The sequence below is a fragment of the Trematomus bernacchii genome, unplaced genomic scaffold (assembly GCF_902827165.1).
Source record: "Trematomus bernacchii unplaced genomic scaffold, fTreBer1.1, whole genome shotgun sequence".
NCBI classification, from domain to species: domain Eukaryota; kingdom Metazoa; phylum Chordata; class Actinopteri; order Perciformes; family Nototheniidae; genus Trematomus; species Trematomus bernacchii.
In genome coordinates this window covers 1,682,150-1,695,741 of record NW_022987571.1, presented here as the reverse complement: position 1 = coordinate 1,695,741, position 13,592 = coordinate 1,682,150, and the positions used below count along the sequence as shown (strand labels likewise).

Below are 13,592 nucleotides of genomic sequence, written 5' to 3'. Positions count from 1 at the left end.
GAATAAAACAGATTTAAATTAAATACAGTGTATTTCATTCAAATACGCCACATCAACATTGATTTTAATTTCTAACATCAGGGAGGAAAGCCTTTAGTATGCTCTTGAATAGAGACGTGCACTGAGACAGTGTCCAAACCTTTAAGAGTGTGCTGAAGACTTTCCTTTAACCTGTTAAGCCGAGAGACCCCGGTACCGGGGTACTGCCGCAACATCTTGCAGGAAACAGTGTATGAGGGCATGTTCATTTAATAAAACTATGAATGTTTTATATCCATGTAACGGGAAGAAACTCATCAAACTGATCATTTTTCAACACCTTACTGCACCGAAAATCACTCACAAAACCTTATTATTTATCTTTTCACCACATCCAACACATCGATTCACATCGTGAGGTGACATAGAATCGATTGACACCGACATTACCACTGAATTATTCGTATTTGCGACGTTATAAGCAAAAACGGACATCAAAACAGGTGACGCTAGGTAGCTAAAAATGCTAACATTTTTACCTTGGCTCTGTAGTCTCTCCAAAGTGGTCTTCAATGGCATTAAAACGATAAAAACGCTGCTGAAATTAATCCATAGGTTAATCCAATGTGTCTGTGTCCCTTTGAAATGATTTCTGATAATCCATAAGCATTAAAACTGCTTTTCCGTTTCCAGATGTCAAAGCTAGAGATAGGTCCACTCTGATGCAAAATTACATGCGCGAAGCCCCCACCTTTTCTCTTCACAACGTGTGTGTGTGGGGGACTCCCCCTTCGATTCTATTGGCTCTAACGGTCAGAAAGAGGTGTCAACCATCAAAATCGAGCAAGGGGGGCCAGAGATATGGAAAATCCACCCAAATGACCCCAGAAGTGGTTACGTTTTGCTAAATCTCTCTAAAAAGGTCAAATGTCACTTGCATCAATCATGATACAGGGTACTTATTATATGTTGTACTTTGGATTCCTAAAGCTTTTAGTCTACTAACCCATCATCCAAGGGTGGTTTTCACTATAAGTAAAAAAGAAATTTTGGACGGACACTATAATTTACAGTTTTTTACTATGTAAAATCTGAATTTTCTTTAAAATAAAAAACATCTATATTGATTCTGACTTTTCTACATCCAACTCACAGGTTTATCATTACTTTGAGAAAAAAGATTATTAATTTAACCCTTTTAGAAGGGAAGATATGGTCATTTGTTCTGGGAATGTCATTTTCGAGCCTGAGACCTGAAAAACAGGCTCAGGGCTTAACAGGTTAAAAAAAGCATATCAAGATTTCCCTATGTTTGTCCTCACCAGTCCTACAATTTATGGTATTTTATCTTATTGTTTTTATTGTTTGTGTTGTCTTTTTGTTGTCCTCTATCTCATTTTATTTTTTTATTTGTATTTTACATTCTATCTGGTCTTTTATTATTTTCTTGGAATTGTATTTATCTTTGAGCACTGTCATTCATGTTTGTTCATCTGTAAAGCCCACTGAGACAAACTTGTTTTGTGTTTTGATTTAAACTTTGATTTGATAACGTGTTTTGTTTTGTAGTCTGACCCAGAAGTTAGCATCACAAGGGCTCCCAGAAGTTAGCATCACAAGGGCTCCCAGAAGTTAGCATCACAAGGGCTCCCAGAAGTTAGCATCACAAGAGGCGCGTTCACACCGGAGTACTTTGGTGTACTTTTCCCACAATAGTTCATCAGAACTACGATATATTTGCGTTCACACCAAAAAGCCCCAGGAACTAAAGTAGCTCAAATGAGTTCGTCCGACCCGCTTTTCAGCCCCTGCTACAGAGCAGGGTCTGTTGTGGGAGAAAATAGTTCGTACGTCTGATTGGCTGTGCGGAATGCAAACCACGCCCGTTTGACTTTTTTTTTGGAAGCGGCCATTGTATTTGCTCGTTTACCCGAAGAGATTACTTTTGTGAAAGCAGTTATTATAGCAACACTAAATAAATCATCGGAGCGGTGGAATTGATGAGGATGTCTCGGCGCTTCTGGCGAGTTACTCGGAGGACGCGAAGTGCGGCATTCAGAAGCTTCTACTGCATGCAGTTTCAGTGGATCAGCAAAGTTAGCAGACCTGGCAAAGTCATGTCGTGACGACTACGAAGGTAAAATAAAATACATGCACTGCACTGTTTTAATCTGCACAATACTGGTCTTAGATGTACTTTTATTTGCTCAGTAGATCGAGCTAGCCATGCTAGAACTTGCTAACGTTAGGTCCAAGCTGGCTAACAACATCTAGCTAGCTAGCTATTCTCAGCCGTGCCCGCTATGAACACGTATTGACTTGTGAATAAGTGTGCAATGTTCTGTAATTTGCTTCACTAACTCATGGCACTAATCGTGTGTTTCAGGCGAGGTGTTTCTCTCAGGATTAGAAACTAGTTTTCCCCTCCGGGATAAAACGATAATATAACGTTAGCAATTAGCATGCTAGCTGGACCTCTGTGGCTACACTGAATGCATAGAGGTAAACAATAGATTGTAGTTGCTATAATTTCAAGTAATTTGCAACATTCATTCTACATGTTAATGGTAAAAGCTTAAACAGTTGATTACCTGCATGCCACAAAGACTGATGTTCTAATATTTTTGCACATTTAAGTAGAAATGTAATTGAAATTCTATTTACTGCCTAAACATTGTTCCTTGTATTATCCTAAATAGTTTGACCTTGTTTCCTCAGAAGGCTTCTCAGACTACATGGAGGATCCCTCAGAGAAACACAGTTTCCACGTTCAGTTCCCCCCCGCTGAGAGTAGGCAGCTCCACACCCTGTGCCCGGTCAGCGGACACCATCAGGACTACCATCCTGACCGCTGCTGCCATACTGCAGCAAACAGGAGGGAACGGAGGTGAAAACACACTTTATACATTTAGATATGTGGAGCACAAAGAAAAGCATTGCTAAAAAACATTTAGCAGCTAAACTGTGGATAACAAGTAAACCACATTGGTTTGTTATTCAATATTCAAAAGCTTTTTGAATCATTACATGTCACTTGTTAGACGCTTTTATCCAAAGCTTACATACTCAATACTGTGGGCAATCCCCACAGGAGCACTTTGGGGTGAAGTGTCTCAGGGACACAACGACATGCTGACTGCAGTGGGGTTTGAACCTGTGCTCCCCTGATCCGAACACCAATGCACTTATCCACTGCGCCACACGCCTCCCTATCATGTCCTGAGAGCCCTCCATCCCCCAATTGCTAGTGCCTTCACCATTTAAAATGTTAATAGTCAAATCAAAGGTGTTCCCCGTGTTCCTCCTGTTGTGTGCCTGCAGAGACAGATTTGGACAATGTTGTCTCGTTGTTGCGATTAAACTGATCTTGTATCTTGCATATTTCACCTTAGGAAAGTGGGCACGCGATGACAGCTTCCTTGACACCATCATGGCGATGGACCGCCGTGCCATGGTCAGCAAGGAGAATGAGGACCTGCGTGCCAAGGAGATGCACGACGAACGGCTGCTGCATTCACACAAGGCCCAGGAATCGAGGTGGAGCAACAAAATACCTTTCTGGCTGGGCTTCTGGCAGTGCTAAGCGAGCTGATTAAATCCAACAGGCCTTCAATACAAAAATTAAGAAAAACTTGTCGTTGATAAACTGTACAATGACTTGTTGGGAGGCGTGTGGTGCAGTGGTCTGGTGCGTTGGTGTTCGGATCAGGGGAGCACAGGTTCAAACCCCACTGCAGTCAGGATGTCGTTGTGTCCCTGGGCAAGACACTTCACCCCAAATTGCCTACACCTGGGACAGTTAATTTTGTATTATTGTGATTATATATATATGCCACTGTTATTAATACTGACACCTAACTTTGCACTAAGGCTGCTGAGCCTACCTATTGTTATTATATATATTTATATATATATATATATATATATTGCCACTGTTATTATATTGTTTTGATACTACTGACACTTATTGATCTACTGCTGATAAATAAAAGAGAACCTACATGCACGGCACTAGCATCATGACTGTCTTTGTTTAAACCAGCAGCAGTGCAGCGGTACACAGACTAACCTGTGTGTGTGTAACGTAGTTCTTCAGGTGTGCATGCTTAACATGTATGTTAACATGTATGTATACAAAAGTTTTTAAAGAGCTTTCAACCTCATCCCATTGTCTTTAACACACATTTAACATAATATACTCATTAATATACAAATATACAGTATGAGTACTGTTTTGATACTGACATTTAATCTTTGCACTAAGGTGTGTCTGCACTATTGTAATTGTGTCTGTTGACTGGTAAATAAAAGAGAACCAAATGCACTGTACAAAATATCAGCTTTATTGTCAATTTACAATTTCCATGCTGTTCAGATGCCTCTCCACAACGTTGCTTCCAGGCGAATACAGAGGAGTTGAAAAGAGCCCTTGGACATTCGGAAATCTTCGATCCACTGCACATGTTGGCACCACCTCCCACCAGGCCGACGTTCTATTGTTCACCCAGAGTTCCGTAGTATTCGCATATCTGGAACACATACAAAGACACAAATTAGCCCTACATAACTCCATAAATCCTACATTAGATAGTATTAATGTGATTTAATGAACGTACCATTGCTGTTCTTTGGGCGTGATAACGGCCATCATCCTCGGCTGTACAACGGCGAAACATGTCCATCGCGTGTGATTTCGTCGTCTAATCCTTTTGTTAAGGCTTCTTAACCGCCTTCGCCTCCGACTCAGCATGTCTATTGCATTTGAATGGTCGATCTGTATTTGTATTTGTGGCTGAGTTATTGGCTTAAATAACTCCGTTACGAAGCTGTATAACACGACCACCAAAACGTCAACTCCATACCGTGTCTGAGGTCGGAAGGTAAACAGAAGCATACAGCGGAAGCGGAAGTTTTTTTTCTTCTTCTCTCGGTTTTTTGGCGAATTGCAACTTTAAGGTGCATACCGCCACCTACTGTACTCGCCGTGAAGTTGTTTGCGGCCTGCCAGCAAAACCAAAGCAGAAGAAGAAGAAGTGACGTCAGCGGCTCATTTGCCTAATCCACCCCCAGGAACTCATTTTGGTGTGAACGCGATCTGCTTTAGTTCGTCAGAACTAAAAGAACTCTCATGAACTAAAGTTCTCATGAACTACTGTGGGAAAAGTACTTGGTGTGAACGCGCCTAAGGGCTCCCAGAAGTTAGCATCACAAGGGCTCCATAGACAAACAGCTATGGGGTTTCTTCCGTTTTAAGATCTGTGGCAAACAGGATAATCAACAGGATTATCTTCATATATCAACCCGACTTTTATGATTATTGAGATGTATGCTATCGCAGAAGTAAATAGCTAACTGCTCTAAACTTCATACGGAGGCATGTCTGCCACCGCTAAGCTAAAGGTGGCTAATATTCAGCGTGATAACATTTAGTAGTCTCATTTAGACACTTGTTAGCAACCGAAGTTTCTATGACACAAAAACAGCTTCAGACATTCACCAGTGGGGTATTTACTGATGTATTTTATGTTGTAGAACTAAATGTTAAAATCTCTTCAGCTTGTGTTAACCACATACATTTTTCTCAGGCTTCTAACCAAAAACATGCTCAAAAAAACATTGACTTTGAGACGAGGGAACCAGAAGTGGTAAAATGCTGACTCATTACCGGGTTTTATAACTCATGCCTGCACAAAAAAAAAGTGTTTTGTTTGTTTTTCTCTCAGAATAAAAACTGAAACATTGACTTTAATTAAATGTATTATGTCAACAGATTTCACATAACTGTATTAGGTTAGTTGAATCAATAATATTAAGTTAAAAAAAAAAGGGTCTCAACTTAATATTATTGCTTTCATCTAACCTAATACAGTTATGTGAAATCTGTTGACATGATACATTTAACTAAAGTCAACGTTTCAGTTGTTTCAGTGAGAGCTGGTTCCTCAGAAGAGGAGATGGTAGCTGAAGAGACTCTAGCCATAACACTGGATACTTATAAAGTGTTATAATGTGGGCATGTAGGGAAGTACACAGATTACATTTAGTCTAATCAATGTAACAACGCCTTTTTATGTACTGTAGTTTGTGATCCTTTTTGCACTGTGGGAAAGAAATGATAAAACATTTTCTAAATGCTGGAGCTCCATACTCAGCTGAAACTCTACAAAAAAACAACAACAACACAACAATGCAAAAAATAAGGATGACATCACTATGGAATACAAACTAATTTAGCATAATTGACCAAAGATCGTTCAGTCATTTAACTGAAATAATTGATGGTTTAATTACCCAGCAGTATAGCTGTAAAACAAAGAGGTGATTTTAACAACAAGTCCCTGTTCTGTTCCTCTGTCACAGGATGGAAGGAAACCTTTCTCTGTGGGTCTCCACCCCCGCGGACCCTCTAGAGACCTTCTCCATCCTCAACTCGTCTGGTCACCCCCCTCCGCCCTGGGAAGCCCCCACCTTCACGGTGGCTGCCCGCTGCCGGGTGGCAGCCACCATGGTGCTGTTCCTGTTCGCGGCTGTCAGTAACCTGTCGGTGCTGATCAGTGTGTGCTGGGGGCGGGGCTACCGCCTGGCGGCACACCTCCGCCCACTCATCGCCAGCCTGGCCTCAGCTGACCTGGTGATGACCTTCGTGGTGATGCCGCTGGACGCCGTCTGGAATATAACGGTGCAGTGGTATGCTGGGAACATCATGTGTAAGCTGCTGTGTTTCCTCAAGCTGTTCGCCATGCAGGCCGCAGCCTTCATCCTGGTGGTGGTGAGTCTGGACCGGTACCGGGCCATCCTCCACCCTCTGGACTCTCTGGACGCCGGGCTGCGGAACAGACGCATGCTGCTGGGGGCCTGGACCCTCAGCCTGCTGCTGGCCTCTCCACAGGTACAGCTGCTGGTACACACTGAGTCTGAAGGCCAGCTGTGACATATCTCACAGAAGAAACTCAAACAATGCCTTTAATTACAGTTGTTGTGTCAACTGATTTCCCATAACTGTATTAGGTTAGTTGAAAGCAATAATATTAAGTATGAATACAAAATAATAGGTTAAACTTAATACTATTGCTTTTAACTAACCTAATACACTTATACATGATACATTTAATTAAACTCCACGTTTCAGTTTCTTCAGTGTAACCTTATACAGCCTAATTCTTTGCATTAACATGAGATTGGATTATATTTTTACTAATATTAGATTTAAGAGCCGTTAAGATGCTTATTGACTATCACATTATTATGTGCACAGACATAGGAAACGTTTTTCACCTGCTTATCACGTTTAAAGGTTACACGTTATCTATCTCATGTTTAAATACAACCACCATTCATCAGAGTGGCACTGTGTTGGAGCCCTGAATGAACTGAAGTGAATTCAATGTTGTACAACACCTTAAATATGAATCTCAAGTTGCAGCAAGAATCATGTGACAGCTGATTGGTTGTACGCTAACTGGACAGAACACTTTCATTTAGTGCTTCTAATTCCACAGCATGAGAAATATTGTCAGTGACATAGATAATGAGATAATGAGTTTCACCCAATCACAGAGCTATACAATATGCAGATGGTAGAGCAGCTCATACAGTTATTTGCAAGAAGAATGTTACAAATAAAAGGCAGATGGTAAGAAATCTATAGGTCGTCAGAAACAACATAATGGGGAAAAAAGTCACAAAAAACTAAACATTTCTCCAAACGTATAGCATGTCTTTCATTAAAGGTTAAACCGTGGTAAATCAAAAAGGCCAGTATTGGCTGAACGTCTGCTTTATAAATCCTGCTCGAACTATTCAAGGAGGTAAAAGAAACGACAACATCAAATCATTTTTTCTAAAAGCCCATCAGTCTATCGTGAGCAGTTTAAACAGCTTTATACTACATGTGATGTGTGTGTCTCTGTAGCCATGACAGGACATTGGGGTGAAAACCAAATGACTGAAATGACTGCACTTACACTCAGGGCTGTTTTGGTTGTTGCTCACAGTCATTTATACAAATTGCTCTCATTTAATGAGCCAGCAGGGTAAAACACTGCTACCTACCTTATGTCTGAAAAAATATATATAATTATATATAGAAGTACTCCAATTATTTAAAAGTATCAAAGTATTGGCATATACATATCATTAGTATCTAAAAGTAAGTAAAATAAACATTATGCGTAATGGGCCATTTCAGAATGATATATTTTAAATAAACAGATTATAATTTTGATACCTTAATGTGTTCATCACAGCTGATACAAGTGGAGTTCATTGTAATATCTTAATATACTGCAGCTGGATATCTTATCTATGATTATCAACTGATGTATATCATTTTTTATTATTAGCTAATAATGTGAATCTGTAAAGTAACTAAAGCTATAAGACAAATGTAGGAAGTAAGAAGTACAATATTGGCTGAAAAATGTATTGGAGTAAAAGTATAAAGTAGCATAACATGAAATACTCAAGTAAAGTACAAGAATCTGACAATTGTACTTAAGTACAGTAAATGTACCTCATTACATTCAACCACTGCAAATCAGACACATGTTATTAGTACAGCCTAATATCACACATTTGTCAACACCTTAGACCCTCGCATCGAACAAGAAAAAGCTCCCAAAGAAACCCCCCGGTTACCGGGGAAGAAACCTCAGGAGAGCAAGGAGGGGTCACTCAAACCCCCTTTGAGCAAGTGCAACATTAAAGTGAGGAACACATGAATGCACCAATAACTAATACACAATCATTTAAAATATATGGCGCTTAAAGTACATTTTGATGATAATACTTTTTTAATGCAGGACTTTTACTTGTAACAGCGTATTTTCACACTGTAGTATTGTTACTTTGACTTTAACTGGTTACTAACTCTTTGTGTCCTTCTGTGACGTCTCTGTCATCCACACTGTGATCCCAGCGCTGCCACTAACAGCTCAGGTTTAACTGCTGTAACCCGCCTGCTTCTGGAAAGACTAACTTTAAATGGAGCTCTGCAACACGGGGACAAAGAACCTCATGACGACCCTCATGCATCATGAAGTTCTTTGTGTCATTTGTTTAATGCAAACAAATAGAGACAAAGTTTGTTTAATGAAAACAAACTGCACATGTGTTTTTCTGTGACTGCATGAATTCATTCCTCATCTCTGTACACTCTCTTCATCCTCAGCTGTTTATCTTTCGGGCCATTAAAGCCGACGGAGTGGACTTCACTCAGTGTGTCACCCATGGAAGCTTCCCGTATCTGTGGCAGAAGACGGCATACAACATGTTTCACTTTGTGACGCTGTATGTCTTCCCTCTGCTTGTCATGACTTTCTGCTACACCTGCATCCTCATCAGAATCAATGGGCAAATGCACAAGAGCAAAGGTGTGTTACTCTGAAGCAGTGATGGAGGTCTGATCCTACATTTAGTTTTTATGTACTGTAGTATTTGACCTGAGGGATTATATAATTTAGCTAAATGCTGGAGCTCCATAATTACTCAGCTGAAACTCTGCAAAAGAAAATAAGAATGACATTATTATGGGATACAAACTATGCTAGCATCATTGACCAAAAAGTACAATTTAACTCAAATGATTGCACCACCCAGCCAGTGTGTGTGGCTGCATCCACTGTCCAGGGTTTGTGATCGCCCTTGGTAATGCTTAGGTTTAGGATTTCTCATTTGATTTAGTTATCTTAAAGTTGCTTGTTGCACAACTTAGTCATTGTTGGTTATTTTTTGTTGGATTGTATGAGCTCTTTTCTGGTTGATCCTAGCCAGGCTATACTGAGGAAATAGGTCTTTATTTATAACTGACAATCAGCTTAAAGGTGGGGTAAGTAAGTTTGAGAAACCGGCTCGAGATACACTTTTTGTTATATTCCATGGAATGCTCTTAACATCCCGATAGCAATGAATATCTTAAGTGCTTTGACAAAAAATCCATAAAAAGATATCATCTGTGGAAGCCGTGGTACTGTAAAAAGTACGACCAATCATTTTAGCCGGCCCGGGTAAAATAACTGGATGGCCTACCTGCCTGTCAGCCTTCCATCTGTGCACAAACTTATCTCGTGCCCTCATTGGTCATGTGCGCGTTCGTGTGTGTTGGAGGAGGGGCTCTAAAAGGAAGTGGCAGATTTTCTCCGGTTGTGTATTTTCAAATTCTAGCGATCTCGAGCTGGTTTCTCAAACTTACCTACCCCACCTTTAAACCCATCTGTCCATCAATTGAAAACATTATGTATTCTTGTTTTGAGATCCTGTATTAAGTGATAATTACTGTGAATTACCATTTTATATGCAATTTATATAATAAAAAAAAAGTATTATTATTTACTTTTACTTGATCATAATACTCTGGTATTCTTTCTATCAAAGCCATTGTTTTTTAGTATAATTTTAGCCGCCACATGGGAACATAGAGCAGTCAGAAGATCTGAGAGGTAGGAAACAAACGTCCAGGTTAACATACTTCTCCAGAAGACCAACAGTAAAATGATCATCATTGTTTACAGAGCCACTTCCTGCTTCACATTAGATCGGACTTCCTGTGTGAGGAGGGATCATGGTTTATGACTGACATTAAGGTGCTCTGACTGCAGCTGTTGATAAGGAGGACACCCACATACAGAGACAGAGAAACACAGGGTGTATTGAAGTCCTAAAATCTTGTAAAACCAATAATAAACAAGATGATTTGGATATTGCAGAACAGAGTCACATGCACTGAAGTTAAACGTTTGACTTGCGTACATTGTGTACATCTGTGACATTGTCCCTTAAGGAGTCAGGACTTATGGCGCGTTTCCACTACACGGCCTCGCTCGGTATGGCTAGGCCTCGTTAGGACTGGCTCACTTAATGGCGCATTTCCATTACAGTTTAGGAACTGGGGCAGTATCTATAGTAACGCAGTGTAGGCGGAGCCGTGACGTCATCTTCAATGAGAACCCCAGAAAAACAACACAGCCGTTAGCTGTTAGCACTCAGAGCTCACAGCTCCTCATATCTGTTCAGAAACTAGACAAAAGTGAAACAAGTACAAACCACAGACTGCCTGTGTCATGGTGAATACAGTCGCTGCTTTATTTATGTCTGTATAGGCCGTTGTTGTGAGTGTGGACGGTCGGAGCATATACTGCGTTAGCTTAGCCAATCTCCATTTAGAAAACACGCATTTTAAAAGGTTTTTCCCCTGCCGTCTGTCTGCAGACTTGACAAAGCATTAATTCATGGTTTTTACTAACCGGTATCAGTATGTTGTTACTTCGGCATCATTTTGAAACGTGTATTACAATTAAATCACGGTCAAATATGTCCATCTTGTTGTAGTTGTAGCCCCCTTGCCAGCGATGCTCTCTCTAGTTTAGCATACTCAGCCCGACTCAGCCTCGTTGTCTCTGGCCCTAGACCCACGATTTTATGAGGCCAGAAAAACTGTGAATTAGGACCCGCTAGCCGGTACTAGGCCAAGTGGAAACGCAACCAAAGACGGGCCGCTGACGTCACAGCCCTCTTAAACCGTGCTCCGCGCTGTAGTGGAAACGCGCCATTAAAGTCACACCAGAGTCACAACTAACGTCCTTCTTTTGGTGTTCGGTACTGAACATAATGATTCCTGACATGGCTGGCTGGAGAATCATGTGACTATAAGCTAACATGCTAGTAAAACAGGAACATGCTAGAGCTAGTTTGTCACAACTGCGTGTGAACTCTGTTTTGGGCTCTCCAGCTCCATGTTCCCATAAAGGTCAGCACTCAACACAGATTTCTGTTGGTGATTGATGCAAAATCTATGTGCCAAAGTCCGCTAAGCCTGATTCCACTAAAATACTTTTGAGAGGTCACACAGGTTATAAAGAATGCTCTCAGGTGAATAGGATATAGCTGAGGTAGCTGTATTCAGATGTTAAGCGGAAAATCAGATAACAGCTGTATGTATAAGCGCAAGCTAGCAGGGGAGGTAACTATAGAAACCAAAATGTCTTCACGCCCAACCTTGCGGTGAGCAAAGAGAACATCTCGTATCATGTGAATGCATCTTTAGTTTGGGCGTTGTAACTATTTGGAATAAGTATAAAAACCATACTGCATCGTGTAGTTCCGAGCCACCTGCTCCAAAGAAATAGAGGGGAGCATTTCACCTGTCAACACATTTCACATAACTGTATTAGGTTAGTTGAAAGCAGTAATATTAAGTTGAACCTAATATTTCTTATTTAGAATTAATATTATTGCTTTCAACTAACCTAATACAGTTATGTGACATCGGTGGACATAATACATTTAATTAAAGTCAACGTTTCAGTTTTTCAGTGTACTAATGGGTCCATAAAATCCAAATTAACTAAATTACACTAAAAAAAGGAATGTCTCAACGGGCATTTCAACTTCTTATTCCTCTCATTTATAAGAATAAACTCAACGACTAGTTTAACATTTATTCTGGCAATCTCAATATCAGCATCCCTCTTACTCCTCTAAAGAGAATCCTGATCCTAACTGAAGCTTGGTGATTACTGCTCACAGACATACAAATGGAATGTTGCCCTCCTCTATCTGAGTTGTTGCTGGTTGTGTTCCTGCAGATGGAGAGCACTGCCTGAGGCGCAGCGGCACAGACATGATACCCAAAGCCCGGATTAAGACCCTCAAGATGACCGTTGTGATCGTCAGCTCCTTCATCATCTGTTGGACACCGTACTACCTCCTGGGGATCTGGTACTGGTTCCAGCCAAAGATCATCCAGCGCACCCCGGAGTATGTGCACCACATCCTGTTTGTGTTTGGCAACCTGAACACGTGCTGCGACCCGGTCATCTACAGCTTCTACACGCCGTCCTTCCGCTCCGACCTGGCCGACGTGATGGCCTGCTGCTGCCGTCGCCGGGGCAACAACGTCTCCCCCCGCTCTGTGGACCGTCTGTCCCACCGCAGTGGGGGGGCCGCGGTGGAGATGGAGTCTGACCTGAGCTCCAACCAGCACAGCGGGAACCCCAGCTGACGACCCACTGAGGAACCACTCATTGGTGCAATATACCCCATCTTAGTGTCTGATGCCCGTCCATCAGTACGGTTTGAACAACTTGTAGCCTCTAGAACAATAGTCTGACGCTGTGGAACTGTGATGAGTCAGCAACAATAGCCTGTTGTATGTATGCATATATATGATGAACAGTTATTGCAAGTATCAATCTAATATATGCTCAATAAACGTCTTGATGGTTCTGACGGAATTTCAGTCTTGTGTGTTACAACAGGGTTTCTGAATATAACATTTAGGTTTTCACTACATGGTGGTGTGGGGTACAGTCTATCAGTCTGTTCATGTTAGTGGCAGATAAAGTGAAAAGTTCTCTCATTCGTTTTATATATATAATGACTTTAACATTACGGCTGTTGCTTACCCTAACCCTAATCCATTTCATAATTGATGATCATTTTATTTATTTTACCTCTTAATGTGTGTATATGTGTTAGGAAAATATCACTCGACACCGGGATGAGAATCAATAGTCAGGTACTAATTTATTCTTGCAAGAAGGAGCAGAGTTAAGTCACATACAAAGGATATGGTTCAACCCACACACATGAGGTGTGCTGCTCAAAGGAGCAGGAAG

At 41.0% G+C, this 13,592-nt stretch overlaps 1 protein-coding gene across 1 annotated transcript in view; it reads left to right on the top strand.

The window, feature by feature from the left end:
* LOC117479187 (gonadotropin-releasing hormone II receptor-like) overlaps positions 1-13,199 on the top strand; it is a 35,149-nt gene extending 21,950 nt beyond the window's left edge. Inside the window, exons 2-4 of the mRNA XM_034126195.1 lie at positions 6,340-6,868; positions 9,149-9,350; positions 12,561-13,199. Coding sequence (XP_033982086.1) covers positions 6,341-6,868; positions 9,149-9,350; positions 12,561-12,976 — 1,146 coding nt within the window. The 5' untranslated portion in view covers position 6,340 and the 3' untranslated portion in view covers positions 12,977-13,199. The remainder of the gene's footprint in view (positions 1-6,339; positions 6,869-9,148; positions 9,351-12,560) is intronic.
* Positions 13,200-13,592: the final 393 nt, after the last annotated feature.